This window comes from Oncorhynchus kisutch, linkage group LG17, assembly GCF_002021735.2.
Source record: "Oncorhynchus kisutch isolate 150728-3 linkage group LG17, Okis_V2, whole genome shotgun sequence".
Lineage (NCBI taxonomy): Eukaryota > Metazoa > Chordata > Actinopteri > Salmoniformes > Salmonidae > Oncorhynchus > Oncorhynchus kisutch.
The window spans coordinates 38,026,258-38,048,524 of NC_034190.2; the positions used below are offsets into that span (position 1 = coordinate 38,026,258).

At 40.8% G+C, this 22,267-nt stretch overlaps 2 protein-coding genes across 3 annotated transcripts in view; both read left to right on the forward strand.

Moving 5' to 3' along the window:
* Positions 1-236: 236 nt before the first annotated feature.
* On the forward strand, positions 237-8,404 carry LOC109907620 (zinc finger protein 572-like). Its single transcript, XM_020505703.2, has 5 exons — positions 237-766; positions 2,370-2,492; positions 2,760-2,875; positions 3,134-3,277; positions 6,669-8,404. Exons 2-5 carry the CDS (start codon positions 2,378-2,380, stop codon positions 7,341-7,343), a joined length of 1,050 nt encoding a protein of 349 aa, XP_020361292.1. The 5' UTR covers positions 237-766; positions 2,370-2,377; the 3' UTR covers positions 7,344-8,404.
* A 998-nt stretch (positions 8,405-9,402) lies between these two features.
* Positions 9,403-22,267, forward strand: part of LOC109907621 (histone-lysine N-methyltransferase 2B-like) — a 65,689-nt gene continuing 52,824 nt past the window's right edge. For both annotated transcript variants that reach the window (XM_020505704.2, XM_020505706.2), the window contains exon 1: positions 9,403-9,778. In XM_020505704.2, coding sequence (XP_020361293.1) covers positions 9,476-9,778 — 303 coding nt within the window. In that variant the 5' untranslated portion in view covers positions 9,403-9,475. The remainder of the gene's footprint in view (positions 9,779-22,267) is intronic.

The following is a 22,267-nucleotide window of genomic DNA, read 5'->3' on the forward strand; positions in this document are numbered from 1 at the left end:
ATGGGGGTCTATTCTACTCAGGAGCACCTCTATTTTCCAAACCCAAAGTTTACAACTCAAGGAGCATCACCGCTCTTTCTGCTGCCCTTAACTAAATCCAGTCAGTTTTTCATATTGGACATACATTCTGCACCGTACCGCAGGGGTGCAACTTTCACTGAAATTGCATTTTTGTCTCCCTATTTTTATCATTGGAATGTGATGCAAAACCAGGCAAATGTGTGCTTTAGGACCATGCGGACGCCTCCGAGTGGTCGAGTAGGCTATTTGGAGTGTTTATCCGACTGGATGAAAAAAGAAAATATATATAGATGTTATGCCCCCCACCCTTCTAAAACCAAAGTTGCGCCCCTTCCCTGTACATCGTGTCGCAGTAAAAGGGGTGTCCATTTTAATCAGGAGCACCTCTAGTTTCCAAATCCACAGTATACAACCCAAGGAGCATCGCTACTCATTCTGCGGCCCTTAAAGGCCAATCAGCTAAATGGTCAACAATATTTTTTGTTTGTGTACTCCTATAATGTATTGCACCATACTCAATATGTATGTCCAATATTTAAAATAAATAAAAATGAATGACATATCTTATAGAAATACTTGTAATTATTATTTGTTTAATAACTAGTATAAAATCGTTCGATAGTTCCTTCCTTGCCCTAATTATTATTTTACAACGTAAACAAGACAGCACTTTTATTCTGAAGGATTCCAAAAATTCGTGACCTGGAAGTACTTCACAGCAGTGCATCGTTGGATACTTTCAAAGGTAAGCAACGGTTGTAGCTCGTTATAAGTATACATTTGTACATTTATTTTTACCTCGGCTTTTCATGTTCATACCCAAATGATTTAAAAAACACTTTCATGAACACCTAAGACAACATTATAATACTATTTTAGCATGGTCTCGGAAAATGTCTGCTATCTTATTTTTTTCCCCCTCGCGTTTGTTTTGTCTGCATTGCTTGACTAAAGTTTTAGCTACTTTGCTTGTTATATTTGCCGAGTTTCTGGTTAGTTGTCATTTTCTTTACTGTTCTGTAAAACATATAGTGAATGTTTGTTAGGTAACTGAATATCTGATTTGTTGTACCTCTCTTGCCCTCATAATTCCGCGATGGCAAAGCCCGCCAGCCTTCCCAGCTAGCACGCTAAATCATAATTAAGGTTCCCCAATCATTTGAGACACGGCGCATTTTTATTAAATTAGTTTAAGCTGGGTAGTTATTGAAACAAATACCCAAAGGTTCACGTTTTCTAGCTATTAGTTTCCAATTAACATTAAGGGTGGGTTCGTAAATTAACTCTGGCTATAAAGTCTGAGTGCCATAGCGCAGAATAATTGATGAATTTATGAACGGCCAGAGCGCACTCCAGATTGAATTTACGAACACACTGGACTGTGTGTGGACCTCAGTTCGTCGTTCAATCACCCACGTGGGTATGTGATCCTTAACACCAATGAGGAGATGGGAGAGGCGGGACTTGCAACGCTTTAAGCGTCACAATAGAACTATGTTCTGTTTTAGCGCCTGGCTACACAGATGCGCGTGAGCATTGTAGGTGCAATCAACAAGGCAGGTTTTGTCGCACCTGGACTATTGTTCAGTCATGTTATCAGGTGCCACAAAAAGGGACTAAGGAAAATTGCATTTGGCTCAGAACACTTGGATGTACACAGAGAGCTACTATTAATGTCAATCTCTCCTGATTCAAAGTGGAGGAGGTTGAATGCACAGAGCTGTCTGTTTGAACTACTGGCGTACAGCTCTGACACCCATGCTACAATAGGTCTTTTCACAGTCTGCAAGTCCAGAACAGACTATGGGAGGTGCACAGTACTACACAGATCCATGACTACATGGAATTCTATCCCACATCAAGTAATTGATGCAGTAAAATTGGATTAAAACGACCAGATAAAAATACACCTTATGGAACAGCGGGGACTCTGAAGCAACACAAACATGGGCACAGACACATGCATTCACACACACAATAACATACACACGTACACATGGATTTTGTACTGTAGATATGTAGTAGTGGTGAAGTAGGGGCCTGTGGGCACACAGTGTGTTGTGAAATCTGTTAATGTATTGTAATGTTTTTAAAATGGTATAAACTGCCTTAATTAAGCTGGAACCCAGGAAGAGTAGCTGCAGCAGCTAATGGGGATCCATAAATACAAATGATTGAATAACATGTATGTGTAAATGTATTTTGCAACGCTCGCGCATGTGACGTGGCCAGTGTGGTAAGCATGTAAGAGTAAAATAAGACCATGCTGCAGATATTAATGTATTCCCGTATATGATTCCTATATTTTGGTTACAGCTAAACTTTTTTGTTTTGCTGGGTGGATTCAGGTGTCAAAATGGAGTTCGGTAACGTTATGTTGGATATAGAGCAGGTTGTTCTGGGGGAAGAGGTGATGACCAGTACCACAGCATCCATCATCAAACCACAGACTGTCCCTGCTCTCCAACCCTGTAAGCACTCATTTTATTATTTCAGATCGTTGTTCATATGTATGAATTTCAGGTGCAGTATTGGTGCGGCAGGTAGCCTAGTGGTTAGAGCGTTGGGCCAGTAATTGGAAAGGTTGCTAGATCGAATCCCCGAGCTGACAAGGTAAAAATCTGTCGTTCTGCCCCTAAACAAGGCAGTTAACCCACTGTTCCTAGGCCGAATAAGAATTTGTTCTTAACTGACTTGCCTAGTTAATAAAGATTAAATAAATAAATCTCTTATTGCAGATCAGCTTGACAGCGTACAGTGTTTTCAGTGCTTCATTACATTCTGTAATGCCAAGTCCAAGGAGAGACACATGAGGAAGAGCCATGGTGAGGAATACAAGCAGTCGCTCCAGCAGGTATGGAACGGAGAAAATAAATGCAAGAGTAGGGTGAAGTTGCCCCTAGATGCTGGTTTTGGGTGAGTTTAGCGTTTTCCTCAGTAGTGATTAAGTTTAAGATTTTGGGGGTAGGGGGAGCTGATTCTACAACTGTACGATGTACCTAGGGGAAACTTCACCCCGTAGCTGCAAAGCACACAGCAAAATGCTGTAGGCCTATATGCACAGCATAACTAAGACACTGTTAATTATTTGCTGTTTTATGTTATTCTGCAGACAGATACGCTGTTCACCTGTTATGTGTGCGATCGTACCTTCTCCTCCTCTGAGGAGCTGACGCAGCACCAGGCCTCACACAGCCTGGAAGACAAGCCCTTCCGCTGCACCCACTGCCAGGGAAGCTTCCGGACTTTCTCTGAGGTGAGAGTGGTCTTTCAATGGAAGGTGTAAAGTTTTAGTCTGTAATGACTTTTAGTTAAGTGTAAGTGCCCCAGTAATCTCATTTAACCCAGAACTAAAATCTTGCGTAATTTAAGTGATTTCAATGGCGCTTTATCCAATCAGATTTTTTGAATGCAATTTCAAACCAAAATAATTGATCAATTTCTGCATTTCCTGCACTTTTGTTATCATTTATGCATTGCCACGCAGGGTTGCATGGTATTGGCAAAAAATCTAGGCCTAGTTAATTGGTGAACTGTTGGAATCATGGAAATATAATGAGTATAGTGAGCACCACCTTGAATACATAGTTTGACATGGCAACAAATGAATAAGTCGGGGAGTTATTATTGACAGGGTAGGGACTAAAGTGTTGCTTAGTTTTTCCATGGGACCCTAATTAGATGGTACATTACAGGTTTTCTTACCTCATGTAGTTAGCTAGCTAACATATTCATGCTTCACCAATATAATTCCTATCTGATTTAAAAGATACTGTTGGAAAAACAACATATCTTGGCATACACCAGCACTGGTACTAACTAGGCTATATTAGCTAGTTACGTTTGCTCTGACTCTTAGTACATTTAGCCAGCTAACTAGCGATTAACATTAGCGGCTAGTGATTTATTTACAACTTGCTAAGACAAACTACCAGACAGTAGTTTGCAGAAAATAAGATACACACACACACACACACAAACCAATAGTGTAATTATAGAACGCTTGTGGAAAGCACCATTGTTCTCACCAACATATTTTTGCATCTATCTGACCATGCAGGCGTCAGAGTGAACAGCAAGAAAGTACTCATGACTCCATGGTGGAGCAACTGCTCTCTCATTGAGTGACGGGGCGGGGCTAGGTGTGTGAAGCGGCATGCAGCAGGAGGAGAGGGAGAAAGGCAACTCAAGTAGCAAATGGAGTAAACTATAATAACGGACATCATACATTCTGGAGTTGCGTATCACATTTAAAAACCAAGCATTGAAATACCATTTATAGAAGGTCAAGTAAATCTCTGTAGTGCATCTACCTTCTGTTGTCCATTGGTGCCTCTGTCTCCATGTTTGTTTCCTCAAGGTGGCCTGAGCCCAGGATTTCTGTTAGCCAGTAATGGCCAACTTTTGGCTGCGTAAAAAAAAAAAGCAGATAAGTACTTTTCCCGGTCAATTGTCCGAAAAAATAAATAAATCCATTGCTAAATGATGCATTTTAGCCTATTCATTGATTGAAATACCAGTTGATGTAGTGTGAGAGCTCAAACAACTTTGTTGCTGTTGGATTGAAACGTGCTTTAATATGCCCAATCATTGTGCAACAATTCTAAAGGTAAAAAAAGCCAACAACAAAAACAATGGCCGCGATTAAACATTTATTTATTTTATTTCTCAAATGGTAATTGAAGCATGCTTCTCATTCACCATTCAAGTGCATAGACACCTAGTTAGGCTTCAGTGCACCACACACCACTTTGCAATGGGCTGGAGGCAGTATGCATTTAAAAAATATATACTTATATATACTTAATTGTGTGAAACCTGAACATTTTACTACATATTATGAGGCATGTCTTACCTTGCTTCAATGTAGCCAAGCCAAAATCCAATAAAACGTGCAGACAATTATTTTATAGTCCTCCATATGCCATTGTAGCCTTTTTCTCTCATGTTCTACTGGTTTTCAAATAAACTTTCTTTTATTGTTCAGTATCCAAAGTCACAATCCTATTCATATTAGCTACTCATGCTAGTTGTTGCGTATTTAGATCTTCTCTCTTTCTAAATTTCGAACAGATATTTTCATCTCTGTCGCATGATGGGCATAGCCCATCTGTAAATAGCCCGTCCAATTACCTCATCCCCATACTGTATTTATTTATCTTGCTCCTTTGCACCCCAGTATCTCTATAAGGCACATTCATCTTCTGCACATCTATCACTCCAGTGTTTAATTGGTATATTGTAAATACTTGTAAGATAGCCATGGCCTACTATTCCTAGTTTTCATAGTCATAATTTTTGTCTAGAAGTATAACTCAATCATTGTTTAGAGTAGGCCTAGACTATAGGCCAGTGGTTCTCAGCTGGTTTTGCCTTGGGACCCAAATTGAACCAGGTAGTCTGCCACGACCGAATATTTGCTTTGCGAAAAAGAATCGCCAAAATAGAATCTGGAAAACGATTTTTAATGCTGTATTGATATAGTAAATGTAGCAATTTTATGAGAGGAGAACAACATTCCCACCATTTTCAAGAATACAATTTTGACAATATTATTGATGAAGAATGTTAATAAACTCACTGGCTTGAGACCACAAAATATTGCTGCTAATAACTCTATACTGAAAATACTGTGATTGTGACCCTTTATATGACTGGAGACATGAGCATAATCTTCTTTAATATGACACAAATTACAGGGTAACCTTCTCTGCTGACACTAACAAACAGATCAATAAAAACAACATTGTCTGAGTCATATATTAGGCCTATGAAAAGGAGAGACACAAATACAATTTGACATCATCTAACCTGAAGGAGAAATTATTGTATTAAACAAGAAGTGGCACTAACCCAATGATAAAGACAGTAAATATGGACACTTACTGAGGACATGGCCAATATTCTTTGCTGGTGCCAATAAGATAGGCTACTCTTTGCTTAATTAAGTTTAACATTTTCATAACTAAAAGACAGATTGGAGACTTGTCATTGTCTTCTCTTTACAGCAATAGCCATTTGTTTTCCAAACAGTTTTTCTGCAATTGTATTTTTAAATATTATGGTCTGCCTGGCTGGGTCTCTATGCTTTTCACTGACAGTCTCAACTTGTCAATCACCCAAATTGCGGGCCCTTCCGACTGTAGGCTATGTCATTTTAAACAATCAACAGCTTTTGATTTTTAAATAAGTTAATGATCCTCTATGGCAAAATCATGCTTTCTGGTGTAGTAGCCTATTTTAAATCATTGAATGTATTTCTGTATAGACAGTATGCTAATTAGGATGTATCATTTTGGAAATTCAATTAACTTTTGGTAAAGCTCAGCTTCCCCGAGCCTTATGGACGCGCCGTCTATGTATTCTAATATCTTCAGATTGCTCATGGGAGTTAGGTAAGAATAAGGCACCCCGTTGCATGTTCTGTTAAGATGAATTACCATAAACTAAATGTGTTTTCTGTCATTCTAAGAATCGTAGGTGGAAGCCCTAATCATATTACCCAACCAATGCATATGGGTCCGGTACCTTTTTTAAATGTCGGGTAAATTATAATGCTGCCAGGCGAATGTCTGGCGCTACATTTTCATAACGGAAACCCTGCCTGAACCTCTTTGTAATTTTTTATCACTTGATTTCTCTCACAGTTGACAGTCCACCGGCGACAGCTGTGCAAGGAGCGTCAGTGTGTGTGCAAGAACTGTGGCATGGTATTGCGGGGCCCAAACCAGTTACACACCCACTGCCTCACCCAGCACCCCCAGCTGATGGAAGAGGAGGATGATGACACCAAGACTCATCGTTGTGGCAAGTGCGGCCGCAGGTTTGAGATGGAGGTGGAGCTTGTGCTGCACCAGGAGAACTTTGTGGGTCATCGGCATTGCGACGCAAAAGTCCCAGCCAAAAAACGCGGACGCCCTCCCAAGAAAGTGTCTGTGGCTGAGCCAAAGTCTGCTGAGCGAGAGGCAGCTAATGGAGAGAAGAGTGGGAAAGCTGATGATGGGGGAGAGGAGCTTGTGGCAAAAGGAGGGAAACGACCAGGTCTACCCCATAAGGAGGAGCTCCAAATTCCCTGTCCTGAAGCTGAGTGTGACCTCATGTTCTCCTCTGTTGCCCTTCTCCGGGCCCACAAGAAGGAGAAGCACAGACGGCCACCTCTCAAGACTCACCCCTGCTCTGAGTGTGAAGAGAGCTATACTCGACCGGAGCAGCTCATAGCCCACATGGCCATGGCTCACGGCTACGGCCAACACAACTGCCCCACCTGCGGCAAGACCTTTGGCCGGGAGAGCAACCTAAAGGCACACCAGAAGACCCACTGAGGGAGAAGAGGCAACAGACAAAGAAAATAGATAATCTGGGGAAAGGGGAATGTCATCATGGACAATTTATGTAATGGTTAAAGGTGCAATATGCAGAAATTGCTTACCATTTTCTGGTTGCTAAAATTCTAATAGTTTGCCTAATTTTAGTTTGTGACAAAACAAGCAATGTATAGCATAGATAATCATTCTACCATTTAAACCACTGTGAAATATATTGTCAGCTGTTTGAAACTGGTGTACAAACCCAAAAGTGAAAGCCACAAAATGAAACTTATGGGAGTCATAGAAATAGCGCACATAGAACATATCCACTGCTTCTTAGACTTGCTTTCGATGAGTTGCTTGCTTTCTATAACTAATATTTCTATGTGGATTTGGTCGGGTTACCTAAAAAGTTACATGCTGCAGCTTTTAAGGGTTTGGAAAATATAATTTGGTTAAAACAGGCATTGATGTGGGTGGGTTTTTTTATGTTCAAGATGGGAGTTTGGAGTGAGTGACATACCATTATGGATAAGCACTCGGTTGGATCATTAGCTTGTTCCTGGTTGCTCCCACTGATTATTTTGAAATGCTTTTCGAACCCTCTAATGATGTGTACATGATCGTGAATTTCAACTGCCAGCCCCATTCCAGGGTAGGAATCTATTTCCATATTACCTCAAATGTGAGCAGATTTAGTAACTTATCATATTGATTTTAGTAGGAAATCAATGGGTTTTATGGTTAGCATTTTAGTCATTTAGCAGATGCGCTTATCCAGAGCAACTTACAGGAGCAATTAGGGTTAAGTTCTTTGCTCAAGGGCACATCAACAGATTTGTCAGCTCGGGATTCGACCTTTCAGTTACTGGCCCATCGCTCTTAATCGCTGGGCAACCTACCGCCTTCAACATTCACTCATCATTTAGTTTACGTTCCTGTCAAGGCATCTTCTGATCATGTAAATGTATATATATTGGTCCGGAGAATATATGGTTCTGTGAAGGATGTCGTTGTTGTGATATGATCTTGTACTTTTTTCATCCATAATTAAAGAGTAAGGAGTGATTTTTAAATTGCAGTCTGTAATTTATGGGAATTTGAGGTTATGGGAAACTAGTGTGTGAACCTGAAATTAATGGAAAAGATGAGTACTGAGTAAGATTGTATGGTGCTTATCTTTTCCATTTATTGCGGCTGTGGCAGAAGGAGCTAGTGAGGATGGAGAATGAGGAGGAAATCAAAAGGCAGAAAAAGGAAAAGATCAAGGGTGAATGAAGGTTAAAAAAAAAGAAGCCTAAAATAAGGCAACTGCTTGTAGTTGAGAATGGGAAAGAGGAGAATAACACCTGGAACCAGCTAAGGAGTGACCTAGAGATTAACCTGGCTAAGAGGAGTGGGGGAGAAAAGGAGATGGGCTAAGGAGGGATGGGTCCAGGTCAAAACCATTCTGGAGAAGAGCAGCAGAGAAACAGAAAAGAGGGATGGTGCTGTGGAGGAGGAAAAGAGTAGATAGGTTTACGAGGGATTGGTCGAGAAGCAGTAGAGAAACAGGATATATAAGGGTGGTGCTGTTGAAGGAGATGGATGCTCTGAGAGTCACCATATAAAAATACTGGCAGGTGTTGAGCCAAATGGAAATGAGTATCATGGAGAAGGAATGCAGAGAGAGATGGAATGACATCGATTTTGAGGGGTATTTTATATTGCTGTGATCACCACTTAAGATCCTCATTACAAATAAGAATATGTGTGGTTATCTGCACAACAATATATACATATTATGGTAAAAAGGAGAGGAACAAGTGGGCAGAAGGAAGAAAAAGGGTAAAAGTTGCAAACATTTACTGCAAGTGGACTGAATACTGAAAAATAATGTATTTTACTATACATGTATGTTTATGTTATTTTATTTCCTTTTAATACTTTTTTACTTAATGGAAATATAAAACACGAATAAAACAAAATGTATAAGTACTCCACATTCATAAACACTCAAAAAGAATGCGGAGAATTCTGAAACGCAACAAACTCGTTTTCCCATGATGCAACGGTATTTCCTTCCTATCTCGCGCCTTTCCATCTTGTTTCACCAGAAGCGCTACAGACACAGCGCACCACCACCGTTGTTGTTATAGTAGTGAATAATGGCGGCAGCGGGAGGGGGATTATCATCTCCCGCTAATGGCGCTTGTTCCAGCACGCCGGCCGTAGCCCGGGCCCGTTTCCCGGGCCGGCCATGGACATCTCGTATTCGGCTACGATCGGAGAAACGTCCGCAGCGGGGAAGGTTGGGCTCGGAAAGTGGAGGGATAGTCACTGGAGGCCGGAGGCCCATCAACATTGGACTAACGTTGAGCGAGGACCCGTCACTGCTGCGTTTACTCGGGATTGCTGATAAACATAGGCGCCAGAGAGACGCGGGTTTCTACTCAAGCGGGAGTGGAGAGGTGAGTTTCAAAGCCGTGCAACAGACCCAATTAACACGTGTATGTTCCACAGCCTTCGCCGTGTAATATAGATTATATTGAGAATCAAGTGTCTGACAACGTTCGTTACCTGGCTACAGTAGGTATCCAGCTATACAATTGTTCAAACTTGAATTCTTGCTGAACCAGAATCTGGGTTTTACAGGTGACGTTCTAGCCGTATTCAACGCCTCTTTATAAATCCAGATTGTGGTTCAGATGTTTGCTAGTTACTGTACCAATCCACTACTCGGAGAAAAGTACACGTTAGTAGCTAACAGTGAAAACATCTCCTGACAGCCTCCTAGACTGACATTAACGTTACCAGGATCTTTGATAATCGATGATTTTAGGCGGTGAAATTGGCGGTAGCCAACATTACTATGTCTGGATACAAGTTTTTCTGCCAATTTAACTAACTATACTAAAACAATGTAGTTAGCAAGTGATGCTATCTAGTTAGCAACTTTTGCAACAGTCACATTTTCATACATCCACCACCATCACTCTACGTAGTATCAACACATAACATCTTTGGTATCGACGTAGCCCCTGTTCAGTCAGATTATGCCATAGTATCTGTCATTTGGTCCACTCCCGACAGCCCCCATCGTTCGTAAAATATGTCTGGCCTGTGGAACAGAAACGATTTTGAGACATTCCACTGCATGCTTTAAGTGGGCTACACCAAAAGCTTGGCCCGTGTGTCATTTAAACTAAGAGCAGTTTGTTCTAGCTTATATTTAACCGACTTCTCACACCATAGCCTACTAGTATTGACAGTTATCTTTTATGTGAGCTTGTCTTCGCATTCTCAATCGAATTGGCGCTCATGCCATGCTCACAACAACTAGGCTAATTGCTGCGTGACATGCCCCATTCGGCAAGCAATGTAGAACTAGTCTACTGAGACCAGTGGTCACCAACCATTTCTGAGTGAAGATCACTTTGAGTCAAAATGCAAGCCTAGATCTACCGATCAGAATACATTTTTTACATGTCTTAAAAAACGTAAGCCTATGCAACATTAACGTATTAAAAGCATTACTCGAGCAATGAGGTTTGTGAATCTAATAGCAACAATTATGATGTGTTGCGAATATGACTAGGATTGTGCCTTTGGATTTCTGGACAATGAAAGAGTTGATATGAAAATAGAATAGGAGAGAAATGCTGGTTAATTGCATGAAGAAGTCTTCATAAAATGCCTCCACGTTTCTGCTGATGTATTTTCGCAAGGCAACTTTGAAGCAAGGTAAAACAGGCCTCATTATTCAAATCAAGTCAAATGTTATTTGTCACATGTATGGTCTACAGCAGGTGTACATTTCACCTTTCAGTGAAATGCTTACTTACAAGCCCTTAACCAACAATGCAGTTTTAAGGAAATCTCTAAAAAAGCAAGAGATAGAATAACAAACAATTAAAGAGCAGCAGTAAATAACAATAGCGGGGCAATATACAGGGGGTACCGGTACAGAGTTTGTGTCAAAGTGTGGGGACACCGGTGTTGAGGTAAATATGTACATGTAGGTGGAGTGATTAAAGTGGCTATGCATAGATAATAACAGAGAGTAGCAGCCGTATGGGGTTGGGGGGGGCAATGCAAATAGTCTGGGTAGCCATTTTATTAGCTGTTCAGGACTGTTATGGCTTGGGGGTAGAAGTTGTTTAGAAGCCTCTTGGACCTAGACTTGGCGCTCCGGTACCGCTTGCCGTGCGATAGCAGAGAGAACAGTCTATGACTAGAGTGGCTGGAGTCTTAATTATTTTTTTTTTGGGCCTTCCTCTGACACCGCCTGGTATAGAGGTCCTGGATGGCAGGAGTCTTGGCCCCGGTGATGTACTGGGCCTTACGCACTACCCTCTGTAGTGTCTTGTGGTCGGAGGCCGAGCTGTTGCAATGCCAGGCAATGATGCAACCAGTCGGGTGCTCTCAATGGTGCAGCTGTAAAACCTTTTGAGGATCTGAGGACCCACGCTAAATATTTTCAGTCTCTTGAGGGGCAATAGGTTTTGTCGTACTATCTTCACAACTGTGTTGGTGTGCTTGGACCATGTTAGTTTGTTGGTGAACGCCAAGGAACTTGAAGCTCTCAACCTGCTTCACTACAGCCCCTTCGATGAGAATGGGGGCGTGCTCGGTCCTCCTTTTCCTGTAGTCCACAATCGTCTCCTTTGTCTTGATCACGTTGAGGGAGAGATTTTTGTCCTTGCACCACAAGGTCAGGTCTCTGACCACCTCCCAATAGGCTGTCTCATCGTTGTCGCTGATCAGCCTACCACTGTTGTAATCAGCAAACTTAATGATGATGATGGAGTCGTGCTTGGCCGTGCAGTCATGAGTGAAGAGGGAGTATAGGAGGGGACTGAGCACGCACCCATGAGGGGCCCCAGTGTTGAGAATCAGCGTGGCGGATGTGTTGTTACCTACCCTTACCACCTTGGGGCGGCCCGTCAGGAAGTCCAGGATCCAGTTGCAGAGTGAGGTGTTTAATCTCAGGGTCCTTAGCTTAGTGATGAGCTTTGAGGGCACTATGGTGTTGAACGCTGAGCTGTAGTCAATGAATAGCATTCTCACATAGGTGTTCCTTTTGTCCAGGTGTGAAATGACAGTGTGGAGTGCAATAGAGATTGCATCATCTGTGGATCTGAAGGTGCGTGGGTTATGCGAATTGGAGTGGGTCGAAGTCAAGTAAAACATTTAGGGTTAAAAAAATTATACTGGCTCAAGCTCACATTGCAAAGTGGTAAGTGTCGTGCTTATAGTCAGGCTATAGTATTGACAGTTCTTTTTTTTGTGAGCTTGTCATCGTGTCGTCAATCAAATTGGCGCCCATGCCATGCTCACAACTAAGCTAATATCTGCTTGGCATGCCCAATTCTGCAAGCAATTTAGAACTAGTCTATTGAGACCCTTGGTCACCAACCATTTCTGAGTGAAGATCACTTTGAGTCAAAATGCAAGCCAAGATCTACCGATCGGAATACTTTTAAATTTAATTTTTTACATTACTTAAAAAACGTAAGCCTATGCAACTATAACGTATTAAAAACAGTACTATAGAAATTAAGTTTGTGCAGTAGGCTATAGGCCCAATTAGGGATGCACATTTTGGCAAATTTTGCTGCCGACTAACTGACCCTCATTAACCTGTCAACAAACAGTTAAATTGTTTCCAAACAGTAAAATGAAGTGTCCAACAGAAAATACTATTCGAGATCTGTATATAATGGCGAGATGCTTATGTTTCTGTCCTAACAATTGGAGTCAGCCCAATGCGGGAAGGCAAGCGACAAGTTTAGACTCAAAATAAGCCCATATTAACATATTGGTCTTATTTTGGACATATTTTTGCGAAAGTGAAACCTCTCACTTTGCCACTTCCACACTGAATACTGTGCATGCATACAAGGACTGGAACTTTTTCATGAAGAGCTTAATGGAAACATGCAACAATAGCAAACTTATCATCCTACAGTTCAAAAGGCTATAGCCTATTATTGAACATGCAACTCCTGTAATGAAGTGGCTAATAAAACGTCATTTGCCAAAATGCAATTCTAAACCTAATGCGAACAGTTGTGACAAAGATAAAAATCTCCTTTAGAACGTAGAAAGATGGTGAATCTAATAGCAACAATTATGATGTGTTGCTACTATGACTAGGATTGTGCCTGTGGATTCCTGGACAATGAAAGAGAGTTGATATGAAAATAGAATAGGAGAGAAATGTTGGTTAATTGCATGAGGAAGTCTTCATAAAATTATTGCCTCCACGTTTCTACGGATGGATTTTCGCAAAGGCAACTTTGAAGCAAGGTAAAATAGGCTTCATTATTTGAATTAAAGTAAAACGTTCAGGTTTTAAACAGTTATACTACCTCAAGCTCACATTGCAAAGTGGTGGGTGACTGATGTCAATGGTAGGCAGGCTATAGCCTATACGGGTGGTTCCCAACCCTTTTCGGGTATTGTACCACCAACTGAATTTTGCTCTGCCCGGAGTACCCCTGAAGTACCCCTTGTGCATTTTACCAGTAGGCCTATGGTCTCATGAGTCTTCTCACGTCCCCCCTGTGGATAGGCCAAGTACCCCTAGGGGTCCTAGTACCCATGGTTTGGAACAACTGGCCTATACACCTGAATGGCGAATGGGAGGCAAACCGGTAGTAGATCAGTTGTTGTATTACTTGTGAGGAACAGCTGAGTGAGCATACATTTGAATATTTTACTGGGCTGATGGTGCCTTCATCTGATGGTCAGTCTCAGCGGAGGGAGAGAGCAGGAGGAGACTAAGGTTCACCTTTCAATGTCCCGCTACTCTCCCTTTCCTCCACTGACCGAAAAGGGACACTGTCTTCCAGCTGATGGCACACTTGAGTCGCACCGCATTATTTCTTCCTCATACAGAAATTCATGTTGCTACTCCTATGAACAGAGAAAGTTAAATATTTCTACATATAAAAAGAAGACCTAAGACGCTAATAATGATGCAAGCCTATCAATACACTTTCCTACTCATTCATTACAGCTGCAGTATTGGTTGCAGTGGAAGTAGGAAGAATGCACATTTTAATAGCATATAAAAGTGTTGACAGTGCTAAGTAAGAACTTAAACTCATAAAAACAGCAGCTCTTTTCTGTGTTCATTGACAGTCTCTCGGTTCATGGTTTTAAAAGTTTTGAAATCACATGATCAACTTTGTGCTAGCTTTCTTTTACGGCTGCTATGTTACTGCAGACATGGTAGTCTAAGCCATCCGATTGGCCAGCGTTAGGCCTATTGTGCACTTGATTTGTTCTCTAGGCCTGCCGGGAAGGCCGAATTTGTTACTTCAGACACGTGAAATGGTTCAAAATGGGAACACTGAGCCTTTCCGGTGTGCAGTACAGCAGTGGCATGGTTTCTCTGACAGGGATGTATTCAGTCTGATTCATTTATATTTTAGTCATTTAGCAGACTCTCTTATCCAGAGCGACTTAAAGGAGCAATTAGGGTTAAGTCGACATATTTCACTTAGCCAGCTCTGAAATTCGAACCAGCAACCTTTTGGTTATTGGTCCAATGCTCTTAACCGCTAGGCTACCTGCCACCCCTGAATTAGAGGTTGACCGATTTATGATTTTTCAACGCCGATACCGATTATCGGAGGACCAAAAAAAGCCGTAAATAATGAAACATGTTCAATTTGGTTTAAATAATGCAAAAACAAAGTGTTGGAGAAGAAAGTAAAAGTGCAATATGTAAAAAGCTAATGTTTAAGTTCCTTGCTCAGAACCTGAGAACATATGAAAGCTGGTGGTTCCTTTTAACATGAGTCTTCAATAGGGAGAAGTTCTTATAGGACTATTTTTCTCTATACCATTTGTATTTCATATACCTTTGACTATCGGATATTCTTCTAGGTAATTTAGTATTGCCAGCCTAATCTCGGGAGTTGATAGGCTTGAAGTCATGAACATGGCTGTGCTTCAAGCATTGCGAAGAGCAGGAAAGTCCTGTTTGAATGAATGCTTACGAGCCTGCTGCTGCCTACCACCACTCAGTCAGACTGCTCTATCAAATCATAGACTTAGTTATAATAAAATAAACACAGAAATACGAGCCGTATGTCATTAATATGTTCAAATCTATAAACTATCATTTCGAAAACAAAACGTTTATTTTTTCAGTGAAATACGGAACCGTTCCATATTTTATCTAACGGATGGCATCCATAAGTCTAAATATTGCTGTTACATTGCACAACCTTCAATGTTATGTCATAATTACGTAGAATTCTGGCAAATTAATTTGCAACGAGCCAGGTGGCCCAAACTGTTGCATATACCCTGACTCTGCGTGCAATGAACGCAAGAGAAGTGACACAATTTCCCTAGTTTAATATTGCCTGCTAACATGAATTTATTTTAACTAAATATGCAGGTTTAGAAATATATACTTCTGTGTATTGATTTTAAGAAAGGCATTGATGTTTATGGTTAGGTACGTTCGTGCAACGATTGTGCTTTTCTTCCAAATGCTCTTTTGTCAAATCATCCCCCGTTTGCCGAAGGTTGCTGTTTTTGTTAGAAAGAAAGTCTTCACAAAGTTCGCAACGATCCAGGCGGCCCAAACTGCTGCATATACCCTGACTCTGTTGCACAGAACGCAAGAGAAGTGACACAATTTCCCTAGTTAAAAGATATTCATGTTAGCAGGCAATATGAACTAAATATGCAGGTTTAAAAAATATATACTTGTGTATTGATTTTAAGAAAGGCGTTGATGTTTATGGTTAGGTTCACATTACTGCAACGATAGTGCTTGTTAAATCACCCGGCACCGCATCAATTATATGCAACGCAGGACAAGCTGGATTAACTAGTAATATCATCAACCATGTGTAGTTAACTGGTGATAATGTTAAAATGGATTGTTTTTTATAAGATCCGTTTAATGCTAGCTAGCACCTTACCTTGGCTTCTTGCTGCCCTTGTATATCAGGTAGTCAGCCTGTCACGCAGTCTTCTTGTGGATTGCAATGTAATCGTCCATGATCGGTGTCCCAAAATGCCGATTACCGATTGTTATGAAAACTTGAAATCGTCCATTCCGATTAATCGGTCTACCTCTACACTGAATGAGATTTTCCATTAGCAGAATGTGAAGATAGATGTGTGTATAAAATATGTATGTGTGCCAAAACGCACCTGTGCACTGTCAGTGAAGTTTATATACTGGTTGGTAAATGTTTGCCTACATGAATTGATTTGTGTTAGATATGTTGCAACTTCTTCTTAAATGTGAATTATTTTTTAGTGAAGCTTCAGTGAGATCTTTACTTTAAAATGGCCTGCCCGGATTAATTGATATTTGTTACATTGTAACTATAGCAATTCACATGTTCGATTGAATGCTGACTATATTTATGTTCAGGAAACGTTATGTAGGCTATTCACTGATTCAGAGGTATAGTTAGAGGAAACTCACCTTTCATTTATTAATGTACAGTACCAGTCAAAAGTTTGGACACACCTACTCATTCAAGTTTTTTATTTATTTTTTATTACTTTTTTCTACATTGCAGAATAATAGTGAAGACACAAAAACAATGAAATAACACATGGAATCATGTAGTAACCCAAAAAGTTTTTAAGAAATCAAAATATTTTATATTTGAAAATTCAAAGTAGCCACCCTTTGCCTTGACAGCTTTGCACACTCTTGGCATTCTCTCAACCAGCTTCACCAGGAATGCTTATCCAAAAGTCTTGAAGGAGTTCCCACTTTTGCTGAGCACTTGTTGGCTGCTTTCCCTTAACTATGCGATCCAACTCATCCCAAACCATCTCAATTGGGTTGAGGTCGGATCACCGTGGAGGCCAGGTCATCTGATGCAGCGCTCCATCACTCTCCTCCTTGGTCAAATAGCCCTTACAAAGCCTGGAGGTGTGTTGGGTCATTGTCCGGTAAAAAACAAATGATAGTCCTACTAAGCGTAAACCAGGTGGGATGGTGTATTGCTGCAGAATGCTGCGGTAGCCATGCTGGTTAAGTGTGCCTTGGATTCTAAATAAATCACTGACAGTGTCACCAGCAAAGCACCCCCACACCATCACACCTCCCCCTCCATGCTTCATGGTGGGAACCACACATGCAGAGATCATCCGTTCACCTTCTTTGCGTCTCACAAAGACACGGGGGTTAAAACCAAAAATCTCAATTTTGGACTCATCGGACCATAGGACAGATTTCTACAAGTCTAATCTCCATTGCTCTTGTTTCTTTGCCCAAGCAAGTCTCTTCTTATTATTGGTGTCGTTTAGTAGTGGTTTCTTTGCAGCAATTTGACAATGAGGGCCTGATTCACGCAGTTGATATTGAGATGTGTCTGTTACTTGAACTCTGAAGCATTTATTTGGGGTGCAGTGAATGCTAATTAACTTATCCTATGCAGCACAGGTAACTCTGGGTCTTCCTTTCCTGTGGCGGTCTTCATGAGAGCCGGTTTCATTATAGTGCTTCATGGTTTTTGCAACTGCACTTGAAGAAACTTTCAAAGTTGTTGAAATTTTCCGGATTGATTGACCTTCATGTCGTAAAGTAATGATAGACTATTGTTTCTCTTTGCTTATTTGAGCTGCTGTTGCCATAATATGGACTTGGTCTTTTACCAAATAGGTTTATCTATTGTATACCACCCCTATCTTGTCACAACACAACTGGTTGATTCAAATGCATTAAGAAGGAAAGAAATTCCACAAATTAACTTTGAACAAGACACATCTGTTAATTGAAATGCATTCCAGGTGACTACCTCATGAAGCTGGTTGAGAGAATTCCAAGTGTTTGCGAAGCTGTCATCAAGGCATAGGGTGGCTACTTTGAAGAATCTCAAATATAAAATATATTTAGACTTTAAAAAAAAAAGCGTTTTTGGTTACTACATGTTTCCATGTGTTATTTCATAGTTTTGATGTCTTCACTATTATTCTACAATGTGGAAAATAGTAAAATAAGAATAACCTTTGGTACTGTATCTTAGGGAAGTGCAAACCTACTAATGTGTTGAGTTTGAATATTAAACTAAATTGTCTGAAGGAGAACCTTGAATCAGTAGTCTTTTGCATGAATACAAATTTGAATGTGAGTAAATGTTCAGTAATGAACTAGATGAGTAACTTCCAACCTAATTGATGGGTATTTTAATTTATTGTACAAAAACTAAAGTGCAAATGGATAACATCATTGCAGCACAATAGCCTATAGGAGGAGCCAAAATACGACAAGAGGATTTCATCACATTTTAAAGTCAGCTATTGGAACTTTTAACTCAATCAACATCAATATGTTATTTTATATTCACTCACAAATCTGGCATCACAATTGGTGTATATCAACACAATTGTTATTGTGGCAAAGTTGAAGGAAATGAACAAAGTACGTTCAAGAAGATGAAACTAGCAAATTGATTGGAGAAGTGGAAATATCAGCAAGATGTATCCTATATTCATGTGCTCTTTTGGTCTGCAATTTTGTGGTCATCCAGTGTAGTTTGTTGATGATAGGTTTGTAACCAGGAGCAAGACTCTTCCTCAGTCCTGTGGCTCTGCTCTTGTGAATACAGCCATGTAATTCTGGGCCTGTATTCAAAAAAACATCTCAGAGTAGTAGACGGAGTGCTGATCTAGCATCAGCTTTTCCTTTTAGAACATAATGAATAAGCTTATGGAGGGGTAGGGTTGCAAAGTGTCGGAAGCTTTCCGGTAAATTTCCGGAATTGTTCTGGAAATTTTCCATGTGAGGTTAAGCCCAGGAATATCATTTTGCTTAAATTCATCCAAAATGTTTTTTAGTGGGATACACATAAGGCAATTCTAGGTCCTGTGGCATATTTTGGTTAAACTATCCCCAATTCTATGGAATTGCAACCCTCTGCATGCACAGTGCACTCTTCCATTACATGTAAAGCTGATTGTCAAGATCTTGCACACTATTGAGCCCACACTACTATATTGAACCCACACTACTGAGCCCAGGACTACATGCTTTCTGGTATGTTCCGATTACAATACTGGGTGGGGTGAATATATTTTATATGACATGCATGCTTTTTTGTTAACTAGTAAATAGTATCCTACAGCAAAGTGTGTTTAAATCATTTCTAATGTAACAATTTCTGCTTGTTGTTTTTGCTACCATGTGGGTTTCTATACATATTTCATTTTAAAACATGTATCTTACAAATAGAGTTTAACTGCTTAGCAATTTATTTATGTGTGTATGTATATATATATTTATTTATTTAATTATTATTTTACAGGAAAATGCTACGGGCACAATCTGATGTGTGGAGGGATTTCACTGTAGCTAATGTAGAAGGAAAAGCTGTGTACATTTGCAAGTACTGTGCCAAAATCATATGTGAAGAATGCAACAAAGATGCAGAATCATCTGGCCAAGTGCATAAAGTTCCCTCAGCGCTCACAACAAGCAACCTCTCACAAAAGTCCCTCTACTTCTATTTGAGGTGAAAATTATGAATCAGGCACCTTATCGATGGCAACAGCTCATGGTCCTCCTGGAATCAGAAGGTTTTTTGACTCAATGGAGGAACGTAGTCAGCGATGCTGATGAATGTCTTGCTCGAGCTGTGTATGCAACTGGTTCATCTCAGATGCTTATAGGCAATATGTATTGGAAGAGATTTCTGAATGTTCTTCTCCCAGCATACACCCCTCCAACCAGACATGCTTTATCTACTCATTTACTGGATGCACAGTTCAACAGAGTTCAAGTGAAGGTCAAGCAAATCATAGAGAAAGCAAGACTGTATTGCAATCATCTCTGATGGGTGGTCGATTGTTTGTGGGCAAGGAATAATTAACTACATCTCCACCCCTCAACCAGTATTCTACAAGAGCACAGACACAAGGGACAAGACACACCGGTCTCTTCATTGCAGATGAGCTGAAGGCAGTCATCTGTGGCCCAAGGTCATTGAATGTATTTGCACTGGTGACAGACAATGCTGCGAACATGAAGGCGGCTTGGTCTAAAGTGGAGGAGTCCTGCCCTCACATCACACCCATTGGCTGTGTTGCTCATGCATTGAATCTGCTCCTCAAGGACATCATGGAACTGAAAACAATGTATACAGTCTACAAGAGAGCCAATGTAATGGTTAGGTTTGTGAAGGGTCATCAACAGGCAGTTAACCCACTGTTCCTAGGCCGCCATTGAAAATAAGAATTTGTTCTTAACTGACTTGCCTAGTAAAATAAAGGTAAAAAAAAAAAGTTATAGCAGCAATCTACCTCACCAGGCAAAGTGAGAAGAATGAGAGCACCACATTGAAGCTGCCCAGCAACACCCATGTCATCATGTTTGACAGTCTCTTGGGGGGGGAAGGAGTTTCCAAGAAATGGCCAAATCAGTCTGCCGATATGGACAGCCCCATCAAGAGGATCCTCCTGGATTATGTATTTTGGGAGAGAGTGGTAAGCAGCCTGAAACTCCTGAAACCAATAGCAGTAGCCATTCCACGGATTGATGGAGACAATGCCATCTTGCCTGATGTTCAGACTCTGCTTGCAGATGTAAGAGAAGAAATCCGTACTGCCCTGCCCACTTCACTGTTGCTCTAAGCAGAGAACACTACAGTACTGAAATACATCAAAAAGCGTGAAGACTTCTGCCTGAAGCCCATACACGCAGCAGATTACGTGTTGGACCCCAAGTATGCTGGCAAGGGCATCCTGTCTGGAGTAAAGATCAACAAGGCCTATGGTGTCATCACTACCGTGTCTTACCACCTTGTTCTGGATGAGGCAAGGTTCTTGGCACTCTGGCGAAGTTCACTTCCAAGCAAGGGCTTTGGGGTGGAGAAGCAATATGGCATTTGCCAACATATCTCATCAGCCACCTAGTGGAAGGGACTTTGGCAATCTGAGGCTCTTTCTGCGGTTGCCTCCATCATCCTCAAAATCCTACCAACATCAGCTGCCTCCGAGCGCAACTGGTCCTTGTTTGGGAACACACACACCAAAGCACGCAACAGACTGACCAAAACAAGGGTTGAAAAATTGGTGGCCATCCTGGGAAATTTGAGGCCTTTTGAGCCTGACAACGAGCCATCCTCAGCAAGGTTGGACAGTGAAGATGAGGCCTCAGACTCTGATGTTTAAGAGGTGACATTGAGGAGGTCCAGGGAGAAGACATGGATGCCTGAGAGGATGACAACCAAAGCTTTAGTTTCTCGACTTTCATTTTACAGATGTATGTTGAAAGCGTTTTTTTTGGAGATGCGATGGATCATTGGGATCATTCAATATTCCCTTTTGTTGTTCAGTGAAATCATCCCATGTGAAGAGTCCATTCATTTAATTAAAGTTCAATTTGTAACTAAATTTTTGATTTCTATTGGAAGGATTTAATCATTTGCAATTGTCTACTTTTGATAAGGTAAAAAGGTGTATGTTTCTGTCTCCATATGATATGGTAAATATATCCAATGCAAAAAACCATTGACGTTTAAATGGTATTAATATTAATTTGCATATATTTCTGTAATTCCCATATTCCTTTTAATTCCCAAGGAAAGTTTCCACCTCTGAATGTTCCCCAAAATGTGCATCCCTATGGAGGGGGGGGACCTGATCCTAGATGTTTTGTGTTTACTGGCCCAAGTCCCCCTGTCAATGATCTAATAGGCAAAACTGATCTTAGATCAGCACTCCTACTCTGAGACGCTTTCTGAATACAGGCTGCAACAGGCAGCTCTGCATATAACTTTATACAAACTCAGCTAGTCATGCGAGTGTGTCTTGTATTTTCACAAATAAAGTTCCCTTTGTCACCCTGGTCTTTCTATATCCAATCCAATTTTACTTCCAGTAAAAAGGTAGTCTCCGGCCCCTATCATCTTTGCAGTTTCTTTTGTCACACTTGACTGACTGCATAAAACTGGGACAGATTGCATGGT